The sequence below is a fragment of the Microchirus variegatus genome, assembly GCF_963457635.1.
Source record: "Microchirus variegatus genome assembly, chromosome: 3".
Taxonomy (NCBI): domain Eukaryota; kingdom Metazoa; phylum Chordata; class Actinopteri; order Pleuronectiformes; family Soleidae; genus Microchirus; species Microchirus variegatus.
Window position 1 is genome coordinate 13,612,801 of NC_139804.1, and position 25,215 is coordinate 13,638,015.

At 40.9% G+C, this 25,215-nt stretch overlaps 1 protein-coding gene across 2 annotated transcripts in view; it reads left to right on the forward strand.

Moving 5' to 3' along the window:
- Window positions 1–24,933, forward strand: part of nr6a1a (nuclear receptor subfamily 6, group A, member 1a) — a gene marked incomplete at both ends in the record, with an annotated part of 88,979 nt that extends 64,046 nt beyond the window's left edge. For both annotated transcript variants that reach the window (XM_083886223.1, XM_083886224.1), the window contains 8 exons: window positions 17,102–17,332; window positions 18,263–18,318; window positions 19,053–19,213; window positions 19,950–20,180; window positions 20,340–20,594; window positions 23,459–23,580; window positions 23,680–23,832; window positions 24,803–24,933. In XM_083886223.1, coding sequence (XP_083742349.1) covers window positions 17,102–17,332; window positions 18,263–18,318; window positions 19,053–19,213; window positions 19,950–20,180; window positions 20,340–20,594; window positions 23,459–23,580; window positions 23,680–23,832; window positions 24,803–24,933 — 1,340 coding nt within the window. The remainder of the gene's footprint in view (window positions 1–17,101; window positions 17,333–18,262; window positions 18,319–19,052; window positions 19,214–19,949; window positions 20,181–20,339; window positions 20,595–23,458; window positions 23,581–23,679; window positions 23,833–24,802) is intronic.
- Between the last annotated feature and the right edge of the window lie 282 nt (window positions 24,934–25,215).

The following is a 25,215-nucleotide window of genomic DNA, read 5'->3' on the forward strand; positions in this document are numbered from 1 at the left end:
CTTATCGCTTGTGTTTTATATATCATCACCTGAATTGTTTTTAATTTAAAAACACATTTTTTAGAACTTTACCCATAATGATTATAGCTATTGCCATCTCAAATAAGCATAACACATTTTATCCAGATCCAGATGTTGCTGACATAGACACATGAACTTGTTAAATAGGACTTCCAGTGTTAAATTTCAAAATGCTAACATTCAGATCCGATGAGTTTTGAATTTATTTATTTATTTTACAGATTTGCCCATTATGCTATAGTAATCAATGAGTAGATCCTACCCCAAATCACATACTTGGGTGATCACCTACCCATCACAAAGATGACTGGAAGTTTATAACTGTAAGTCCAAATTTACAGATAACCCCATGTTGATGTAAACATAACCTCCTTTGTGGAGGTAATAATGTACAAGCTAACTTGATGTCCATTATTAGTATTAGTCCAGTTGTTTGGATGTCAGAAAATTAAAACAGAAAAGGAAATCTAATAATATCCAAACATTAAAAACTCATTAATTGCTTAACTTGGCACAGACAGTAAAAATGTAACTGAAAAGCAGCAACAGCAGCATTTAAACTGGGATACTCACTTGTCATATAATATTTGTCGCACAATTGACGCATTATGTCTTTTAAATGGTTGTGGCTATAGGTGGTAAATGCATGTATTTAAACAATTTAAAGTATGGTACTGATATTGGTATCGGTTACTCGAGGGCTGAAAACAAGCCATATCACATGTCCACTCATGTACTCATGGACATGCAGGTGCTGGTGTAAACATGAACTTAGCCATATATTTCACATGAGATGTGAACAGTTTGATTTTCTTCATTTCTAATTTATCTTGTGACTTGTGAGGTTTGTATTGTGGGCCCATCAGCCTCGTGGACCATTGCATTAATCAATATATTGGAAACTCTGGGACTGTTTCTAGATGATTTCTGATTATAATCCATGCTAGACATACAAACCATGTCCAAGTCTTTCTTACTGTGACATTTCTGCATAAATATATCTAAAAAATGACACTATACTGTATTTTGTTTAGTTGTATGCTTACATTAGCCATGGCATTTCCACCAAAATCCATATAAATCTCTATTTCTATTCATGGTAATGTCAGTTTCATTTAGGTTGTAATAATGTCATCCTACTGTCGCAGCTGTACTGTTGGGTTAGGGTTTAACCATTTAGAGGTTTGGAGAACACTTTTTCTGTGACAAAGTCGAATTTCTTGAAAGTGGTGTTGCTACATTGCCACCAGGCAATGTAGTATTGCAGACCCTGCAAACCCTAGAAGGACTGGAAAAGTCAGAGCCTCCTTGTGTGACAGCTGAACGCCTTTAATTCCTATAATTCCTAATATGTTCTTTGCTTGAAAACCATTGGGATATTTATATATGCAGTATGTCCGTCGATGTTGTGTGAAGCATATACAGCATTGGTTCTCAAAGTGCGGTCCAGAAACATTTCTGGCGGCCCGCAATGAATTACAGTTGATAGTTTTAATCCAGGAGCTAGTAAGCTTGTTAAATGTTTATCGGACATTACTGGATACAGACCAATAAGTGTAAACTGTAGAACTGCAATCTGGTCATTAAAATTATTACAAATGGGATTTCTTTCTGTTTTTTTTCCTTTGGCGGACCTCAGTCCAATGTTGGGTTCCTAAATTGGCCCTCAGGTATCAACATTTTGAGAACCCCTGATATACAGTATAGGCTTCAGGGATGTTTTCATCAGTCGAGAAATGCAGAAAGTCTGATGTACTTTGCAACGCTTATTATTATTTAAAGTCAGGAAATTAATGCTCTGGGAATCAGAGTGCATGTATGTATATCTGCATTTCCGCCATGCAATTTGGAACAATGTCCAAATTGGTACACATCTTAAAGGGTGCAAAAAAGCGTGACAGTACAGATATTATTTTTTTTTTTTTTGACAATTGAAATGCAAATAAATGTGAAATGTTTGTACCAGAATTAGCTAAACTGCACTGTTGGAATCAGGGCTTGTATTTGGAAGAGGACCATTCTGACCTGGGGCCTGTTGAAGTTCTTTGTGTTAACAGTGGAGGGGTTTGTGACAGTGAGTAGAGGAGGGAGGGGATCTAAGACAAAAGAAAAGCCCTTTGTTACTCAATCTTTAGGCACATTCTGAAAACAAGGCACCAAACGGTGAATCAACCCAACATTTCAGCTAACAATTTTGTGTTATAAAATTCCCATCAACTGCAGCCTTGCTAACTGTTACCGTGTTTCCACTGAGTGGTACTGTTCAGTTCGGTACGCTACGTTAATTTTTTGCGCTTCCATTAGGAATAGTATCAAAATAACCAGCCCCAGTTGCTCCAAATCCTAACCACTCTTCCCTTGGGGTACCGGAGTAATGGTAACGTTAAGCTGATTGGGCGACAGAAAAATGTCACTCCCCTGCGACCGGTGTTTCTTCAGCACCCGCAGTCTATTCTCATCCAAAGCTCGATATCTTGTCAACATCCACAAAACTGAGCCTGAAAGAAGGAGTTGCTGGATTACCTCCATTGTTGTCTTTTGTGTTGGTGACTCTTGTGTCACATTTGATGTTGTTATTCTTTGTCGTCACACCGGCACAACATCACACAGGTACTGTTCTCGGTTGAAAAGCAAGCCATTACCATTCCAATCCGTACCAAACTGAACTGTACCAGTCCTTTAGGGTCTCAGTGTATTTTGCATTTAACCTTGTGTTTTTCCCACACTAAACTGAATGTCATTTAGATTAAAACACCATTTTAGTCGTAAAGGAAAATGACTAAATAAGAAACTAAACTACTGTTGAACATGTACTATATGTCACTGTTTTACTTGAGGGACTTTCTACTGTGAACTATTGCAAAAGTGAGCCAAAATGGCTGGAAATAAGTTATTCTTCACTGTGCTAAAAAAAACTTCCCAGGAGCACAATTACTGTTTTGAAGTGAAGTGAAGAAGTTCTGATTTCTGAATGTGTAGCATAAAGGCCACATTATACTTTTCCGACTGCGTATGCGTTATCCGTCTGCGTCACCACGGAGACGCCTCGAGCCTTTATACTTCTGCGTCGTGGTGACGGACACACGCTGCAATTTCCCGCCCGATCAGTAGTGGTCGCTGCGCAAGGTTGTTCTGCTTCAGGCTACAGTGAGCAATGGCGTCCAAGAAAGAAACTGTTGTTGTTGAAACAGTGGCCGTTTCTCACTTTTCTGTGTGACGGAACGCAGTTTTAAGATAATTTGAGGCGAGAAATTGGCCATTGAGAGTCTAAACATGTGCTGTGTGTGTTAAGATATGACGTATTTATAGTTTGGCAGCGGCGTTATCGGCGGGGATCAGCTCAGCGTCTGTGGACGCTCGGTGCTCACTGTGAGCCGGCACAGAGCAGCTTAGCTCGGCCTGTCCTGAGGACCAATCGCAGCTCTTGCCGTCTCTGTTGTCCCTTGACAGAGTGACGGACACTTAAAAAATATTTTGTGCAGTCGGAGACGACGCAGAGGCTCTTCGACGGGCTCTGCGTCGACGCAGAGTCTCTGCGTAACCTACGCAGAGCACTTTACGCAGAAGTATAAATTGGGCTTAAGCCTTATCTGAGGGGAAATAATACACTTTATAGACATGATATTGGAAAACTACATAGATTTTAGCACTTGCTTTTGCGGGCATTTCCAATACTTTTATCAATATCTGTGATTATTAAATTAATAAATACCAAATACCATTTACTAAATTGTAACTACTTGGACATTTATAAAGGGTCCTAAAAGGTAAAAAGAAAAAGATCAGAAACATTGAATTATAAAAGTAAGAGTGGCATTAAACATGTGCACCAGAGTGTAAAATGTGCAAAGTTTAAGTGATTGAGATAATCGGAAGATTGACAGAACCAGAACCACCATCAAACTTAAGACTTTTCACGTTTACTTAATTGAAACTGTTTAAATTGCAGTAATTATTTATTAGAGGAGGCAGTTTATATCTTTGCTAGACAGAAATGGGAAAGGAAATTAAAGGAAACAAGTGAGGAGTGATATGATATGCTGTGCTATTGATATTATACTGTACGCCTTATGGGTAGTTGGCCATGGGAGTCACTTAAATATGTTCATGTAGTGCATTATTTACAAATAAATGTGAGTTTGTTTGTTTTGTTTTGGAAAAATCCATTTGGATTCCACACGGTGACTGGGATGCAATTAACCACTTTGTGTACTTGATGCGCATAGGTCACATAAGAGAAGGTGAAACTATGTCGTAGAGGAGGTGAGACAGGGACTGAGTGTCTATGTGTGCTCCTCCTGCCTCATGACAGCAGATAACCAGCAGGGCCGGAGCGCTCTCTCTGCGCTCCAGCTGACTTCAAGGTTAAAGGCAACATGGCAGATTATGCTGTTTGTCTTCGCCGCATGGGAGGAGAGGTGCTAAGGTCAAGGGTGACATATGCTGCTGGTAATGGTTCATGAAAGGCTGGTTAAACTATGAAAATTCCTTTTGTAAAGACTCATGTCAGCTTGAGAATACATGCATTAAAAACAGATTTAAAGTGGGTCACTTTAGTTCTCCTATTCCTCAGGCATTTACTTATTTTAAATAACTAAAATCTATTTGTAAAGATATTCTTGACGAGATCCTCTTAGCCCCGCTTTTTACATGCTGACATGTGGTAGCAGACTCTTAGTCTTTTTATCTCACGTGAACTCCCCTTTGATGTTGTCAACAGGAAAATCTTGTTTCTTACCTGCTTACTGACTTGTCCATCGGGACTGCTCAGTTGCTGTTGATGTGAATTGTCCTCAGAAGCCCAGCAGCAACTGGCTCAGTCCATACAAAAAAAATCTTTGAACTATTGTGTTATTCCATTCTAGAACTGACTAGACTTTTAAAATACATGTAAACAAACTGGCCTCAGCACAGTTTCATTTTTATATTTTGAAATTAAGTAGAAAGATTAGGAATGGTGCTTGGCATGGTGCTAACTACCAACTAGCATATGCCATGTCCCATTTACATAGGAACTCAGAAGTAGGAACTAGACGTGGCGTCTTCTCTGAGCTCACTGTGTTTCACTTGAGCAGTCAGAAACGCAAACGTATCTCAGGCTGGTCACTGTTAGCAATACCATTTGATAACAACATTCCATGTGGTATTTTGTGCACACACACAGCATAGCAAAATGTCTATGGTTAACAATTAAACAAATTGATTTGCTGTGAAACAAATATAACAGAAGTGCTGCTAGTGGTTAGGGTTAGTTAGTTGTATGGAATCCTACCTTGGTGTACATGAGATTGCTCAGCGTTTCTGAGTTGAAAAATCCTAGTTGAGGGGCGTTCAGTGACCTCAGAAATTTGACTTTTGACTCCAAATAGAATAGGAAATGGTATACATTCAAGGGGAACAAATTAGCCTCACCGCCAACCTTGTATATGTACTCTACAGAAGACAACATTGAGAAGACTCTGCAAGAATATTGTATGTGCTCTGTCATCTTAAAGGTAGAGAGCTTAAATATGTTGAGGTTGCAGATTGAAATTAAAAGCAAAAAATGAACGCCTACGATGATTTTATGTCAAACAAATACACTAATACAAATACTAATACTAATACTGACTCACTGAAAGAAGACATATCGCCACCTAGCGTTGTAGAGTAGAACACACGTCATTCGATTAATTAATTTCCTGCTAGGACAAGGACGTGTATAGGGGTAATTGAGCTGTTCAATGGGACATTTTGAGTCTCTGGCTGCTTGTATTTGAACAAACCCTCTGTTTTGTTTGTGAATGTGAAAAGCTTCTTATTTGTGACTTAGTGAAGCCAGGTCATTAGCATTCTCAATGGGGGTTGGGCCCTGGGGTGGGGGTGCTGCTGCTGCTGCTGTGAGAGTGAACAGGAGGTATTGGTATTGGGTGGAGCTGTGGAGAGGGTGGGCCGGTAGCCTGGCTGGAGGATCAGGACAGAGCTTGTCCACTGTAGTGTGGAGTTGGGACTGGGGTGGAGAGGACGCAGCCTGCTGGACACACGTACAGGTTCTATAGGCGGCGGCAGCAGCAGCAGCAGCGTGTAGGGTGTGGCACACTGGTCAAACACTGGATGCTTCTCACTATGATCCCCTAGCCAGACCACTGGAGGGGATGAAGGAAGAGAACCCACTGGATGGTAAGATACTGTAACCTCTGTAGCTCTCGCGTGTTTTAGGCTGGTTACCATGACACCAAGTTAAGGGCTTAAAGTTACCCTGAGATGAAGTGGATCATTTCAGTCAAATACAGAGTTATGTCTATACAGTAGGGTTATCTTCAGTTATGTGTCCCCCACTGTATGTGCAATACTTGTTTCTCATGTTCTTGTGAATTTCTTGTGGAAATATCAAATATCAAAATAATTCAGCATATTACTTGTGCATACAATGGCAGATGCACAAGACTTTATCCAATCACACTACTCTAAAAGAAAGAAACCAAGAAAACAAACTCAACTACAGTAGGAAGATGGCCCAACATTGCTAGCCTCCAATTCTTGGTGCAACAGTGTTGAGGAGTTTTAAGATCCAGACATTTAGACTCGGATCTATTTGTGCTATGATCATATATGTATTTTTTTTTTTATTATTTTAAACTGTACAATTACAGAAGGGAAGTAGATACAGTGAAGAGCGAATGAAGAGGACCAACATGCCAATTTGGTATTTAGCTAAATTAGCATGTTAGACTCGAAAAACCTACCTTACTACCTTGAACATAGTTTAGATGAATTTCTGTTGATACACTGAATTTCAGTGGCACTGAACAGTTTACACGCCTGTCTGCATTTTGGTTTACAGCGTTAACCTGATCTTACATACATTAAACATGGTTTTATCAAACAAACTAGAAAAGTAAAATGTTAACTTACTCTTTTAAATTGGTAAAGTATACAGGATTGCAGCGTCTGAGTTGGAGACTTTTACTTACGAAAATGTATCACTTTTATTATTTATTTTCAGCTTCTTAAATTTGAATATATGGCTTTCTTTACTTCTCTATATCAAATAATCTACGCCTCTCTCTCATTGTTTGGACAAAGCAAGTAATGGAAGAAATAATTAACAGATCAATCAATAGTGAAAATTTTATGTCGCAGCCCAAAAGTGTTCACTTATACCTTTGACTTCACATCAGCTGATCTGATTGAGGACGGTGCTTCCAGTCAGGATCTGAATACCTGACTGGCTGGTTTCGATGTCCAGGAACAAAACAAATGGATCTTTCCACCTCTTGGTCTTCACCTTCTCGATCGACCCACGGCCTGACTTTCCACTCCGTAACCAATCGAGCTGTGAAACTTAAGCTGTAGCCTTCTTCTCTGCCTCACTGAGTGCTTCAATTAGTTAATGTCTGTGTGTTTTGTCAGCTTGAACCTCTGTTTATGCTTGGACATGCACTTTGGTCCTCTTCAGAAGTGCCACAGGCAGGGGGACCAAGGGGAGGGGAGTGGGGGGGGGGGGCACTCATTTTGGTGCAGGAGGAGGGGGTGGCGGTCGTATTGTTGAACGGCAGCGAAAATAGGACTATCAGTTCCACTCAGATAACCCCTAGCTGTCATTGGACCTCAAGCCAAGCGCTGACCCCGGGGCTTGAACTCTGCGGTCATGTGACCAGGCAGTAAAGTGACCAGTGCTGTTGCAGGCTCTGCCGGCGGTCAGAAAGAGGCAGGCTGTCGAGGAAATAGGTAGCAGAGGAGAGAGATAGAGAAAGAAAGGAATCATGAGGCGAGCAGGCCCACTGGCCTTTCTCTAGCCGAGTCCCTGCTTGAATGGGGCTGAGGCAGACTGGAAGAAGCATGAAATGGATACATGGGAAGGTAAGGAAGGCAACTGGAGGAGGAGGAGGCTATCATTTTCTTTTGAGTGAATGAGAGAGGAAGGGTTGTGTGAAAGCAAGCAGAGAACATGCATATGTAGATGTATAGGTGATATGTATATTGTGCTTGATATTTAAGGCTGTTCATTGTTACTAATTCATCAAACAGCTTTAAATCCATTGCAGATGAGTATTTGAGAAATAGCAGTACTGCTTTTATATATATATGTTTATATATATATATGTGTGTATATGTATATATATATGTATATATGTGTATGTGTATGTATATCTATATATATGTATATTTATATATATACTTGCTTTGTATTTGATAGGATTAATCCTCTACACTGAGGCGTTCATCAATGATTTTTAAGGCTCAGTCTTACGAAACGTTTTTAACTGCTACTACCTGCGATGCCTTCAAGTGCTTTGTTTTTGTCTCTTGGCGCGGCGTTGAACTGCAGTACTGTATGTATTGAGTACTGGTATTTGGTCGCAGGGCAGAGTTGATGGCTCGGCTGCTCACTCACCAATTTCCCGAATGCTGCGTTTTAACATATTCTTAATTTTTTTTTTTTCTCCTTTATTCTCTTTTCTTGATGCTTCACTTTGACCCTGTTTTGAATGACGGTGGTGTTCTTCACAGTGAGCATTTCTTTCTCTCCCAGCCTTGACCGGCGCTGGCGATACTTCCCCAAAATTGCTTTTAGCTCATCTCGCTTTTGTCGCTTCATTTGGCTAGGTGAATTATCTTAAGTGCTGGAGTAAAATAACCTTCTTTTGGCAGTTTTCACTCGCTTACATCCCATTGGGAGCACCCACCCACCAAGCCTCCAACCCCCCCCCCCCCCTTGTATTGCAGGAATTTGGAATGTGATCCTTTCTCACTGTTAAGATATATTCCACATGGCAAAGCAAACTCAGTCACCAAAGTGTTGTGGACTGTTCCATCACTGGTGTGCTCATGTCATTGTGTTTGCCGATTGTGTTGTTTACTTAAATCATTATCTTTATCTGTACGTGATGACTTTAAGGACAGTGGAAGAATTTCTGCTTGCGTTTCCTCGACTTCCTCAGGGAATTTGGTGTAGCATGTGGAGGAACTGTGATACTGTAATTGTCCCCTCCCCCCTACCCCATCATGTTTATCCTCCTGCCACCAACAGCCATGTTGGTTGTGCTGCAGTAGCTAAAGGAGGGTGAACCTTCACTTCTTTCTCCTGTACCTCAACACGTTACATTAAATCTGCATTATTGTTTGATGTGACTGTATCAGAGCAGGAAGCAAAGCACTAGAGGTGAGGATGTGGGTGTAGATGTGGGACCAGAAGCTCTGTGTGTTTGTGATTTTGTGTGTGTGAAGATCAATAGTAACAGTGGGGGAGGTCAGGGACTCCTGCGACTCTGTAATGCTCGCCTATAAATAGCCAATAACAGGCTGCTCATTCTGTGCATGCTCCTTTTCTCTGATTTGGCTGAAACCAAACCGTCAAGTCCACCATGTAGCTGATCTTTGCCTTTCAAGGGTGTGTTCTTTATTTCCACTGGCCTTGCACCCTTCCCCCAGCACAAACACACACAGAATGGGACTTTACAAATTTTTTGTCTGTTTTTGCACCGATTTAATGCAAAACATCTTTACATTTTACAGCGCTTGGTGTCTTTTTCATGCAGAGTCATCACTCTGTGGTGAATGGGAAGTCCCTTCATGCCTTCCAATACCAATGAGGAGAGTCCACATTAACATTAACAAGCACTTTTATGTGCCTATGTATCAAAAAACACATGGTTTATATCAGTGCATGCTGGCTCTGTATGCTTGTCATTAAAGTGGAGCTCAGGGCTAAACAAAAGCAGCTCCTGCAGAGGTTTTAATGTTCAGCAAACACAGTGGAAAAGAAACACGACGCCTGCTTTAACAGTGATGTCTAACAAGCCTTGTTTTAATGTGCGTGTAAAATACAGAACACGCTTCATAATCACAAAAAGTCTTAAGAATATATAAGCATATATAACCCTTAAAATGATACATCAGTTTTTAAAATAGTTACTATAATAGATACTGATACATTTTTTATAGCTCAAGTCAAAAATGAATATTTGTTAGTTTAATTAAGGGCTGCAATTATTATTAAGTATTAAAACGACCTATGTGAATTTTCAGCCTCTTAGATGGAAATATTTCAGTTATTTTGTTCCAATTAACAAGGTAACCGAATCATTTTGATTTGTGGACAAAACGAGACATTTGAGAACATCGTCATTTCAACATTCTTTAGCGTTTTATTGGCCAAACAATTAATCGCGGAAAATAATCAACGGATCAATCGATTATGAAGATAATAGTTAAAATCTTCTTTCTACTATCTACTTCTGAATTTAAATAATAAAAAACCTCCTTCAGTCAGATGTTTCTTTATTTCTCAGCTAAGATACTTGAAAAATCAATGAAAAAATGACCCTGTCGTACCTTTTTTCTACTGCACAACACGAGTTGAACTATTAAAGCACATGTATGTAAGTCCAAACTTATGAAGGCTCCTCCACTTACATGTGGAATTTATACAAGAATAAAGAAAACATTTAAATTATGATCTTTTCAGATGCTAACAGAGCTGAGACGGTGAGGCAGACTTCAGCAGTCGAGCCCTTTCTGACATTATTTAACAATTTAACATTGGCATTAGCATGACATTAGCATGGAGCCTATCTTTGGTGGGGCATTACTCAATGCTAATGATTTAGCCTCTAAGCCTGGGTGTATATTATCAGGACAGCAACGTCAACAGGTCGCCTTTGTCTTGGGGATGAGCCCAATCTACAACTGCATGCATGCAACTTTCCAGATTAGCATCACAGTGTGGGCTGCTGGGAAAGCAGAGTCCCAGAGGGTCTTCAGATGCTTTTGTACATACCAGTCATAGTAAGAGAGAGAGAGAGAGAGAGACGCTGCTTCCCCTCCTCACCCCCAGGTAGGAGAGATAAGTTTCAGAGAAGCAGAAGAGATATGAGGAGTAGAGGTGGGGGGAGCAGCGAGAGAGAATTAGAGAGGGTGGGTGCCAGCAGCGGAAAAGTACAGCACATTCCACCAACCCCCGCTCCTTGTCTCAGCTGGGCATGATTGTGATGGAAAGCCTGAGACAAAACCTGAAGAGAGAGAGAGAAAAAACCCTTCAGCAGAAAGGCCTTGTTGCTCTGTCAGCCACTCAAAAGGCTGCTTTACATTACACACTGAGCTTTGTGTGCGCTGACCTCAGACAATGGGTGGGGGGGTGGGATGATCTGGCCACGATACATCTCTGTTCTCAGCATGATGCTGCTCAGAGCAGGGGTCCAGAGAGAGATGGTGAAGGGACCTGGGCGAACGTCACTGAGGACATGCCATCATGTCATCCTGATGCTCTCCTCTGGGTGTCATGGAAGAAAGTATTCAGTCACAGAGAACATCCCATAACATTTAAATTAGTCACTGACCAGGGCTTTAAATGCCCCATGCTCGCATTTCCTGGTTTACGTTTAAGTTTGGAGGGAAACCTTGGCTGACCCCGGAGAAACAATGCAGTCTTTAATGGGTCCTCAGGGATGTGTGTGTGTGTGTGTGTGTTTGTGGAGAGAGAGCATGAAGCTCCCTTTAAGCTAATGAAACAAAGAGAGGGTGGAGTTCAAGATGAAGAAGTTCATTCATTCTCCAATTCATCCAAGTCATCACTTAGACCAGTTTGTCAGCACATCTATGCAGGGATACAGTGCACATAATTTATGTTTTAATGCAATATTTATAACGTATTCAGTTAATAACCAAATAATTGAATATATACTGTATAAAAGAAGTTAAATTAAGTCCAATCACTTGTACACTCTCAGATTCTCAATATCCCAGAATGCAACCGTTGGTGTTTGTCAGAGTAAAAGCCACATATAGTTCAAACTTCACTTTTTCACAAAGGCCTCTCTGTGTGAAGCGGTGTTGCCTGCTCAGATAACAGTGATGACGATATCATTACTGTTGGTTTGTCAGGCTTGATAAAGCTTCTTCAGAGGCTTCAGCTTCAGCCATTCTTTTTGTTCTTTTGATTATTCTATTGTTGTTTCTTTTTGGTAGAACTTCTGGAAATGATGCAAAAAATACATGCACGATATATGTTTTCAGGTGTGTTACTATGGGACACAGATTGCTTTAATCGTGCAATGCTGTTTTCTAATGAAAATATAGTGGGTGTGGATGCAGCCTAAAGCAAAAAATAGAATGTGCTTCCTGTTTAAGCTGTGGTGCAGTCAAGAAGCTGTGGTATGTGACGTGAGAAGTCATACGCTGTATAGTTTCATATGTAGAGCTGAAATGCTCCTCTAGACCTTGTATTGGCTGTTAATTTTGTAATTTATAGGTTTTGTTGTGGTTCAATACACTTAAGTATTCCTATTGTTTGTTGCTATTGTGCACTGTATTGTTTTATGCTTTTCTGTTTTATGATTTAAGTCAATCTAGTTTGGTAAAAGTGAAATTTGAGTTGAGTAATTTCTTCAGGGGAAAGGTCATGTGATCACAGTTGGACAAAGCACAGTGTGTGTGACTGAAAAAACATAACATAATCACTTCTAAATATCTCAAATGTGGGTCGAGTTAAGTCTGCAGTTAAAAAAGGTGTGACCTCATGGAAAATGAGTGGTATTCCATTTTATATCTCTGTCATTTAAATGATTTAAACATATAGTAAGTAAGACCTGGACGCATTCCATTTTATTTAGATGTGACCTCTCCTGTTTATTATCTAACATACTTTAAACAGGTTTAAAGTGTGGGTTTTCCATAGACACTGCTACAGTATTAGCTCTCTCTCTCCCCCTTTTTTAAAATGTATTTTATTTCCACTTTCATTGCATTGGCATGACAACTGAAAATGGCACACACACACACACACACACACATACAGTAGAATATGTGAGTGTATGTCCTCCCATCCTCCTGGAGACAGGATTCTTTACAGTGTGAGATCCCTGAGTAAATGTCATGAATATTTAACTGTTACCCCGCAGACAGGATGAGGCGGAGTCACGGGACGTGACACGCTGAGATCAAGTGTGTGTGAACGTGTGAATCAGCCAGTTTATATGGTGGCCATGCACTTGAAAGACAGGGTGATAGATTTGGCAAATAAGCCCGAGTGAGGGCAGCTAATGGCTATTGTGTTGTTTTTTTCCCCCTCACTGTAGGAAGTCGGGGGGCTTTCACATGGGGTGGTAACTGAAATATATGGTTTTAATGTCTGCTCTGAAAGAGCACATGGTCTGACAAATGGTGGTGTGAGGAGGTGAGGATCCATACTGTCATCAATTTGATCCTCCACATGTTTTATGATGCCAGAGTTGTGATCCCAACAGGAAAAGCTTGAGTTTTCAGCAGTGTCTGCTTCTCGGGGGATTTTTATCATGAATTTCATTCAGCTATTTCTTTGGCTTTTTTTCTTTGCCTTTTTTCTGTCAATTGAAGGATATTTACGTATTTTAGAAATAATGAAATGGAATATATATACAGTCAAATTATAACACAAATAATTACTTGGGCTTAACACAAGTGTGTGTATATGTGGATGTATGTATATGCGTATATACAGTATGTTTATATATATATATATATATATATATGTCTATATATGTGTATTTAAAGTAGTAGATATAACGATAATCATTGTTACAGGCTTTAAAAACAGGAACACACATCACACATATCGATATCCAAAATCAAAGACCATATATTGTCTCATGTCACATATAGATTTCATATCCATATATTGCCCCCAGATATATTGTTTTCTTAGCAAAAAATAAAGCTTAAGACATGTTACTGAGACACTTTAGAGTTTGAATTATCACAATAATATTGTCTCTGGTCTAAACTCTGGAAGTGTTGTAGGTTTTTTTTTTTTAAATATTCTACTATTGGGTCTGATTTTTTTTTTTAGAAACACAAGTTCATGCATGTCTGTATTTTTCTACATTTCAAACAGCGTTTTGAATTTAGAGCAGACGGCCTTGGTGTTACAGCAGTTATTAACACTATACACAAGCATTATTGTATGTAAGGCGGCACTAACTGGAGTAGTTGACTAGTGGTTTGCTTCATAAAATGATAAATAAATAAAAACAATAGGATGTCGCAAAATCAATTATTTTTATTAAATTAGGACTAAATCTGTGTTAAAAAAAAAAAAAAAGATAAATCTGCGGGATATGCTGGAATCATGTGTTAAATTGAAGTAAATTATTCGCGTTAATTATAACGGACCCTCTTGCACAGATCAGTCAGTGATTAAAAATAATTCACTGGTTGTTTGTGTTTAATTATACAAACTATATTGTTACAATTATGTCAGTGTTAATCACCGTCAGAGGTCACACCCTGAAAGATAATTGTGACAGAGAGTCAACAGCATGTCAAGGACGTTTCCATCCTCAGTTGACATACAGTGTCACCTTAGCAGAATGAACCAGTGGAGAGAGTGGAACTGTTAAAGTCCCAGGGCGGCGGCACAGCGTGACACGTCCCATTGTTTGCGTACAGTGTGGCTGCCCCTGCAGATTCAGCAGGCAGCAAATTTAAACCCCGCCGCATCATTTAAATGATAATCTCTCTCTCTGTGGGCTTTTTTAGAAGTCCTCCATTCACCATTCATTATCTGGGAGAGGCTTTATGCCATGTGTATACCCCCCACCCCCCCTCGGATGGAGGCTTAAGTCTTTGCTCGGTCACATGCCTCTGATGAGCTGCCATCCGAATTCATATATTATTTACACACACACACACACACACACACAAATAGAACACTGATGTGTTCCTAAAAGGTACAAATGGGCCGTACATTTTAGTGAAAGTGCTTTATGGGCCACAACAACACTGGTGGATGTTGGGGGTATTGCAGGTTGGCATCGGCCATTAACAAATGTAATCTTTGTTGTGGGGGGTAATTAAAATGTAAATTAAGATTTAATTATACAGTTTACTCGCATATTCTACTGTGTGTATGTGTGTGTGTGTGTGTGCATTTAAACAAAGGGCGAATACTATCGCATTTTAAAAGGCTGGACCATAATTTAGTGACATACAGTATTTTACAATATCAATGTAATCAATGTAGTATACTGTGTATATATCATGTGGAATTATAAATCATTTTGGCATTTTCTGTCCATCAAAAGTTTTTGTGTGTGATGAACTTTTAAATCGTGTTAAAAACTCTATTATACAGAAATATTACGACGATTATACAACAGTATAAAGATTTATGTTGATCAACAATTATACATTAGGACAAGATTGTGTAATTATTTCATTGTATACATGTCAAACAAAGACAAAATCCTTTAGTGACATTTATTGTGAATGAGCACCGTCGCACGCACGCGCACCCCCCCCCCCCCCACACACACACACAAAGGAAACCTGCTCCTCTGGCTCTATTATTGGCTTTCGTAACCACACAATCCCAGAGGAGGGTAAAGGTCGTGTCTGTGTGTAGAGTGTGTGTTGCATTACACCGGCGTCTTACATTAATCAGGCATCCAGGTTAATCTCCAGACTCAGCAGGCAGCATTAACCTGGAGAGCAGCCTCAGACCTCTCATGTCTCTTTTCTGTCACACACACACACACACACACACACACACACACACACACACACACACACACACACACACACACACACACACACATGCAGTAGAGTCTAACAACTGCACCAACTCATTATTTCTTTTATAGATTTTACACAATACAGACAACTGTTGAAGATAAAAACAGTGGTTTACCTTTTATAAGAACATTTTTCAAGATTCCTTCTATTCATCACATTGTGCTCCACATGAAAATTGTGTTTCACACTCACTTATTCAGTGCAAAAACATACATTAATGAATAAGATATTAATAATGATATAATATACATCATTAAAAGTAAAAACATAGTTATATAAGTTACGAGGTTTCATACATTGATGGATTCTCACTATTTGGCAAGATCCTATGTCTGTTTAATACCAATTCCTTTATCCATTTTGGCTTCTTTTTTTTTTTTTTTTTTTAAATCTCCTCTCATGTTCATGGAAAACGATTCTATAGGTTCTGTTTTCATGTGAATAAGGCTTAAATCTAGGAGAACGTGACAGCGCAAATGTCCACAAATGTCACTTTCCTGCGGCTACTCGTGTGACAACACGGAAGGAAAAGCTCAAGTCAGGTGTCACCTCCTCACCTGGATCCTCCAGAGATTCTCCTGATGTTGTGACCATGCCTCACTCATACGATCTCCCAGGCCAAGTGTGTCAAATTTAGAGGGTATCTATCAACAGAAACTGAACTGAAGTTGTGCGTTTACACACCAAATGTGACGGGGGTAGACGTCAGCAACAAGATCCATCAAAGATGGAGAGGGTGGGCAGGACAAGGATATGAGCATGGAGGTTCAAACATCACTTGAGTCAGTCTTTTTATTGCACTGTTTTTGCTTAGTTGTTGACTCTTGATGAGTTCTAGCTAATGCCAACCCTAACCCTGAGTAGTTGCTGGTTCTGTTCCTGTTCAGTGCGAACATCCCTGAAGAATGAGCCCTTTATATTACACAGACTCATTTACTGTGAAAACAAATACAACAGAAGTGCTTTTAATGCTAAAAAAATAGCCAGTGTTTGTATGGTGGCAGCCATTTTGGAATCCCATGTCGGGGTTCCTGTGGAATTGACTCACTCAAGTTCTAACTGCAATAACATAACGGCACCACTGCCGTATTGAACCGCCATTTTACTTGACAAAAGTTATTAAGTTAGTTACAACTCCACTTTGCCTAGAAACTACTAAGTCCTTTCAAAGATACTGCTAATGTCTGATGGATAATAGTAATTTGGACCATGCACATTTTTTGACAGTGTCTCTGAGGTGTTCCTCGGGGGGGAAAAAGGCCTCTTCATGCGACAGCAGTTGTGTTATTAACTCCTTTCAACAGAGCTTGTGAATAAAACATTGGCTACATAAGAAGACATCTCCACTCTCTGTCCTGCACCCTGCTACACCTCCACTTTCAGAAAATGACAGTCGGAGCTTAAGCATCCTTTGGATTAGCCAGCGCTCGGCTAGCACATTAAGCCCCAAGCTTCCACATGAACTCAATTAAAAACTTGTGCCTTCAGCAAGGTTTTGATGTCCCAGGGTGGATTACTAAATCTGCCCCTTCCTGTTTCCCTTGTGCAGATGATCCAGCTGACCAGCGTACTTGCCTTATCTGTGGAGACCGCGCCACAGGTTTGCACTATGGCATCATCTCGTGCGAAGGCTGCAAGGGCTTCTTCAAGCGCAGCATCTGCAACAAGCGCGTGTACCGCTGCAGCCGCGACAAGAACTGCGAGATGTCGCGCAAGCAGCGCAACCGCTGCCAGTACTGCCGCCTGCTCAAGTGCCTGCAGATGGGGATGAACCGCAAAGGTAATGTATGGACACACAGGAAGAACAGTGAACTCACTCATTCATCATTAGTCTGAAACAACCAACACTTTTTCATCAAATATTCTTCTCCTTGAAAGTGAATACACAGTGGGACCTACATCCTTCAGCGATTAGATAAAATGATTACTTGCATTATTAATTAATATTTTGCCCATAAATTTTCTTTTTTTTTAATGCAACCCTTCAAATCCATGAAAGTGCTGGACTTAAAATTAAACTTAAAAAAATAGCTTTTTTTGATCGTGCTGAAGCTTTCATTGAAAAATATAAAAATCCCTTCATTAATATTATGTTTAATGGAGGGAATACATTTTTTGATATATTCTCTTTTGTCAGACGAGGTTTTATTTTGATGTAAATGTCCAATTTTATTAGTTTATTTCACAATTTACTGAAAAATCATCAGGCTTTTCTTTCTATATTTTCATCTTCATCTATCATAGAGTAATTTTAGTCTAATTTATATGTCATCTATCTTATCTAAAACTATACTAAGACAACAAGCTACATGTGACATATTTAAACATGTCATACTTCAGTTAGTGTTGATGTGTTTTTGCTCTGTAGGCGCAAATACATCAGCTCCACCAATGAGTATTGCCCTTTCACTTGTTCTGAAATATGTGTATATGCTGCCCCCTGGTGGGTGAAATCTGTATAGCACCCTATAGAGTTGTCCTTCACCTTGATGGCCCTCAGTTTGTTTGGATTCACACCTTAAACAGATTCAGTGTTTAATAGGCAAGAGGAAAAAAAGCTGTTGTTAAAGCCAAATAGAAAAGTCACAATGTAGATGTAAGGGATGTGAAACTAAACTCTGTTTGATTTCCACGCAGCCACTAGATAGAGCTGTGATACTAATCATGTTCGCTGTCAGTGGACTAATTCTATTCTCTTTTTGTCCTGCAGCAATCAGGGAGGATGGAATGCCAGGAGGGAGGAACAAAAGCATTGGGCCTGTTCAGGTACACCACTAGAAAATGCTATGTTCATGACATTCACCGACCCACTCTTCCTACTTCACTCCATACATATTGTCCTGACTCATTCCACACTTGGCTCGCTTACCATTTAGTGCATAAACCTATTCATTCAAATGAGCCGGCTTGCGGTAATGCTCATGATTCGTGTGTAACGAGCCCGACGAGTGCTGACCTCGTTATATCATTGGAATAATTGTGTCACTCCGCTGGCTTGATTGATTTGACAGAACAAATGGTCAGGATAATGGCTGACACAAGGCTAAGAACCACTGAGCCACTATTCAATTTAGTCCAATTTGGAAAAAATGATGCAGAAACGCTTGCAAATTACAGCTTTATTTGTGAATCCTAATGAAAAGGTCCTCTGCCATCGTTATGGAATGATTTGCCGCTTCGAGACATGTATTGAATTTATAGAAATGTTAAATGAATAGACACCTGACTACAAATGCAAGACGTTTTTGGGAACGTTAATGGATTTCAGAATGGCTTTTTTGTATGTGGATGTGTTTGTTTTAGGTGTGTGAACCAGGCAGTCAAATATATGCGCACACACACACTGTCTTTCTCTCACTCCATGTTTGATTGTGTGATCATGTCCTTGCGCCTCGCTCTGCGTGGAGAAGCAGCAGCACAGAGCGTCAATACAATCCACTGAACTGAGTCTTTGGTCTCAGGACGATGTGCCGCTGTAAGCTTAAAGTGTGTGTTTTTAGATCACAGAAGAGGAGATAGAGCGGATCATGTCGGGACAGGAGTTTAAGGAGGATGCCCCAGACCACACCTGGGGCAACAACGGTGACAGCGACCACAGCTCCCCCAGCAACGGAGCCTCGGAGGGCAACCAGCCTTCGCCTGCCTCCACTCTGTCGTCCAAGTGAGTTGTTCATCTCATCCACTCAGCCACTCGGCCCCATCACTGAGATAATGAGCTGTCCCTGACAGTGGAACACCTTGCTCCCCTCTCACCCAGATTTCAGCTGAGGCATTCATCAGCTTGAAGAATGCCTTAATATGCAGCTCCTCAGGCTCAGTCATGATAGAAACACAAAGAACTCGCAGCACTATCTCTGTTCTCACTGCGGAGACGAGCGCATTGTCTATCTGCTCTCATCAAGGACAAATATTGTCTCGTTGCTCACATGACGCTATTTATTTTAGTCCAGATTTGTATAAACATAGGTTTTATCTCCGCTGTCATGCACCACACAGAATTCACGCTTTATCAAATGAAATCTGAACAGAAATGAACAACAAAAATCCAAATGCTCGAGCCGCGTACGCTTTGGTATGCGTTGACAAAAATTAAGTGCAAAGTTTTGTCTACAAGTTTGGAAAGAAATGATTTATATATAAAAGAGTACATGAGATCCAGCATGCTGTCCTTGATAAAGGTTTAAGGTGAGCGGGTTGGAAAGAACAGTCTGGATAGAGTCTGTATGTTCAGGATAGAGATATAGGCCGTGTTTATCATAGCATAGCACAAACACAGGAATGTCAGTCTTCTTTTTTAGGATATTTGTCCAACATAATCACTATCCTATTCCTTTAATATAAACAAAAATGGGCCTCCATGTGGCCAAGTGTCACCTTTGACCTCTTTGTGTTTGCAGCCGCTCTGTGGAGATGAACGGCTACACCGCGGCCCTCAGGGACCACTACATCAACACCTCCATGTCCACACACTACCAGCTCCTGCCTCACCTGTTCAGCTACGCCGCTCAGTCCGGCCTGCTGGCCCCGCAGCCCCGCAGCCTCTACCCTCAGTCCCACCCGCTGGTGCTGCAGCTGGTGGCGGCCGAAGACCTGGCCCCGCTGGCCACGCCCATGCTCATCGAGGACGGGTGAGAGACGATGCGTTCGATACATACACATGCATGTTGTGCGTTGTGTAACCCTAACCCCAGGGTTGTGGGGCCACATTGAAAATCAGATGTTAGCCTCCTAACAAGAACTCACTTTATTAAATCTAAATCTAAATCTTTTTTTTGTGTGCATCATAGCTACAAAGTGACCCAGGTGGAGCTGTTCGCGCTGCTGTGTCGCCTGGCAGACGAGCTGCTCTTCCGCCAGATCTCCTGGATCAAGAAGCTGCCCTTCTTCTGCGAGCTCTCCATCGAGGACTACACCTGCCTGCTCAGCTCCACCTGGCAGGAGCTCATCCTGCTCTCCTGCCTGACGATCTACAGCGCACAGATCTTTGGCGACCTGGCCGACATCACTGCCAAGTACACGCCGTCTGATGATGAGCTGCAGGGGTGAGTGGCCTCAGAAATAATTAGTTACTGGAAGTGTTTCACAATTTTTTATTTTTTTTTGGTCTAATGTGACCCTGAACACAAAATGAAACACTGTCTTGTACCAACCAGTGGTTAATATATGTAACTGCAAAGCAAATCCAGTTAACTGTAACGTGGATGACCGAGACCCTCCACAGACAAAGAGTGCTTTATACAGAATATGGGGGGCTGTAGGATGATATGATTGTGGATGTGTGGGTGAGTGTTTGTGGGAGTATTTCCCTCTTTATTTCCTTTGGCAGATGATATTTTTACTGGGAACACCAAAGGTGTGACTAAGCTAAATAAACCACATAACATTCAGTGAAAGGGGGTGTTCAGCCATTTGCTCAATGTGGAGCAAATAGCTGAAAAATACGAGGCCTTGAGGCAATGAGATGAAAAACACAATATTTATTGTGTAGAAAAAAATTAAAAAATTGGTCAGATTAGACTGAGCACTGGAGGAAGACAAAGAGAAATGTCCACAAAAGTGTCTCTGGATTTTGGAGAGCAGAGACAGAATTGTTTCAAAGGTCAAGTCCAACCCCTTCCCAGTAACCTATTTGTTGCAGTTCATGCATTGATAATATTAGTGCATTCAAGTCTTGTTAAATGGGTGGTTTATGTGACGTTAGATATAACATTAACATTAATTGTTATATCTAGATTGTCAAGCTAATGTAATCTACTGTCTTCATTTGCAAAATCCAGGCAACACGAGTAAGATATAAGAATAGTTTGGGATTAGGCTTTCATTGGGGGTTCCAATTTCAACTACGACCCCTGACTACACCTGGAATGGACTTAAAGTCTACTAACACAGTAGCTGTTGTTAGTATTTCATTTTAAATTGTCTCTCGCGGCACAAAAACGGTACACGATGCAGGCGAGAGACTGTGTCTGTCGGTTACATTCACAACAGATGACTAAAAATGTGAAAAATGAAGAAGAAAAATGTGTGAAAAACTGAAAAATGTCTGCATGATTGGGTTTGGACATTTTTCAGAGTTGATGCCTTGACAATAGACAGAAATGAGGATATTTGCACATTGCATGTGTTAGAAACAATGAAATTGCCTGTAAATATACATTTTGGCGATTCTATGTATTTCTTTAATCAATATATATAATATAACATTTATAATGTAAAGAATATCAATGCAACCAGTATTATCTAACTTGCAGCAGTCTTGCGTTGCCTCTGCCTTCTTCCCTCTCCTCCGTACACAGATATTAAGTGTTGGATATAACCTGCAGGAGCACGGCCAACTCCATATTTCACTTAGACGGAAGGTGGATATCAGTAATTAAATTTTCCCTGTCTTGTACAAAGGCAGACGTTCTACTCTGTGAGTTCCGTATCTCTCTGAGAGGGTTTGATATCTCTCCCTAACACTACAGGGAATGTATTGTTGTTGGCCGCGGGCCAGGGAAGTGAATTCGTGAATGGGGAGGAACTCCTCAGGACAGAGCTGTGGCTAGCACCGTCTGCCATGTGAAATACACGTGCGTCCCGTTTCTTCCATAGGGAAGCATGAGTGGGGGTCTGGTGCTGTGTAAATCACACCGCAATGATCTGAAGTTAAGGAGGGAATATATCTGATTTACAGTGGCAGCACTTAAAGTTTGTGAGTGAGATTAGAGCGATGAGAAGGTTTGATGAGTGGAATAAAATTTTTAAGTTGGTTTTTCGAAACTCTTTAAGAAAAAAGAAAAGGCTGTGGGATCCGTTTGGTGAGCTCGTCCACCAAATCTGACACATTCCCTCCCTCATTTTTGCCTTGTTCATTGAAGCATGGAAGATAATAAAGTTGAAAGGGTTTTATTTCTTTACTTTTCCTCCTCCTCTTCATCACAGTGGATTTTCTTATGAATATGTGTTTGTGTATGTTTGATGAATATACACAACCAGCTCTTCACCAGAGTTTTCCAGCTTTACTTGACTTGTCTACAGATGATCTTTCCCCCCAGAGCTGTAGACTAGTGTTGGGTACCGTTCATAATTGAACGGATACGGTATCAGTATCTGGAATTTGGTACCGGTACTGGTACAAAGTGGTACCTTATATTTGCTAGTTTTAAAATGTTTTTCAGTTGTAAAACAAAGTTTAATTTTTCTTTTATTCAGAAGATTTAAAAACAGTATATTAAATAAAAACAGTAAATTAATAAACATAAATAAATGTAAGAAATAAATATAGAACAAGATCTCTCTCTTCCACAACCAACCCTAACCAGCCAAAAGTTACGACAAGCAAACACTTTTTGAGGAGAAGCGAGTCTGAGGCTAACCCCGTATGAATAGAACGTGACATGTCACACTCTCTCTGCGACTACGAGGGGCAACAAAAATATACATGAAAATGTTGGTAGCACGACTGCTGCATCAGCTACTAGCACGGCTAGCGTTGTCACTTTCCATGATTCAAAAATAGTACATTCTTCAGCTTTTAAATAAATCCCGTGTTTGACCAGCTGCCCGCGTTCTTGCATTTCGCGTCACAAATATTATATTGAAAGCCGTTTCCGGCTCGCCACTATTGCTGTAGTCTCGCGTCGTGTAGCTCTCACATTTTTGCGCTCTCCCAGACATTTCAAGTATTGAAATTTGGCACCGATTCATTAAAAGTGAACCAATACTCGGTAGTACTGACACGAATCGGTACCAAGTACAAAAAAGTACTGGCTACTGGTACCAAATCCTACTGTAGACGGACTACAGTCACAGACCATCACCCACTGCTAAACACTTTGGTGAAAAACACTCCAGGTCAGAGCCAGTGCAATTGATGACTCCATGTAACGAATCTAAATAGATGCATATGTGTCTTCTTCCTCAGCTTCAGTGAGGACGGCATGGAAGTCATGGAGCGATTGATATATTTGTTCCGCAAGTTCCACCAACTGAAGATCAGTAACGAGGAGTACGCCTGCATGAAAGCCATCAACTTCCTCAACCAAGGTAACAAACGAGCAACAAGCTCCATTATATCTGGATCCAGTCACTTTTCACGTGTTCGCCCACTTAACTCTCTCTCTACCGCCATCCATGTCACCGCAGATATCAGAGGACTGTCCAACACCTCCCAGCTCGAGCAGCTGAACAAGCGCTACTGGTACGTGTGTCAGGACTACTCGGAGTACAAGTACCCACACCAGCCCAAGCGGTTCCCTGAGATCATGATGTGTCTGCCGGAGATCCGTTGCATTGCAGGTAAGACCTCGTCCTGTGTCTTCAGTAAACGATCGACAACAGGAAGGCGAGCATGGTTAATCCCAAAGCAGCCGTCTTGAACTGGAACTGTAGCCATTACTTTTCCGTAAAATTAAATTCAAGGAAAGAATTTATACGTTAAATGCACATTATGGCCTGGGCAAAAGTGCTTCTCCATGTCGGTGTCAAGCAATTCCGACCGAATGAAATGTCTTTGAACGTCACACAATTCCACGAAATTAGTGGCAATTAACACCGAAGGAGACCAAGACGGTGCCACGTAATCAAAACAACTGAACTATACGTCGCATCGGTCTGTAACTCGCATTCCAGCATCACACTGTTCAAGAACCCATATGTGGACTCGTTCCTCCAGCTCTGGTCATCGCGCTTACAGCCCCGTGATTCACCTTCTTTGATTTTTGTTCATAGAAGTAAGAGTTACCTCTGTTTTTCACTTACTCAATTACATACTTTATAGTTTGCAGTTTAAATGCTGCGTGTAGCTTTTTCTTTTTGGTGACATTTTATCTGCGTTCGTACGGTGATGTAGTAGCAGCGCTCAATTGTCACAAGTGTGGACGGTGCCCTCTTGTGGTCATAGATGACAAAGCTGATATTTTTGATATAAAAGTCGCTTCTGAATATAGGTCGCATGGCCCGCCAAGCTACTAAAAAAGCGTGACTTAAAGTCCGAAAAACACGCTTAAACAAGAAGCCAACATGGCGCAGTGTTATCACTGCCAACGACAGATGGCGTACCACAACAGCACGTCCTCAAAGCATCCAGTTGCTAACGCTGCCGGCACACGCTAACATGAACATTGTAGTTAGCTGATTAAATTTTTACTAAGGCTGCAGCTATCATATATTTTTGTAATCTACAGATTATTCCTCGATAGCTGCAGCCCTAGCATGCGCGCAGTGTAGAAACCTCTGTGCACCCAACATTGTTTGCATTCGTTTCCAGGGAAGTTGGTGAATGTCCCTCTGGAGCAGCTCCCGCTCTTGTTCAAAGCAGTCTTGCACTCCTGCAAATCCAGCCTGAGCAGCTACAGGACTGGCCCGTTGCCCAGCATAACCACCTCTGCCGGAAACTAGGACTCAAAACCACCTACGACCCCCCGCCCGACGTTAGGGGGGGAGGGGGGGACTGGTCTACCCTCTTGTGAATGTGACAAGCAGCTAGTTAGTATTTTTTCTTTTTTTTTGTTACTTTTTTTTTCCTTTCTATATTTATTACACGACAGAGCTGAATGTATGCTGATTTACACTGTGCACATGCTTCTGTACAAAACAAATGCTCGTAGATGCATTGGTCTTTGGAGTTTACAAGTGTGTATCCAGTTTGCTCGATGTGTCAGTGTTGCCATTGTTAGAGCT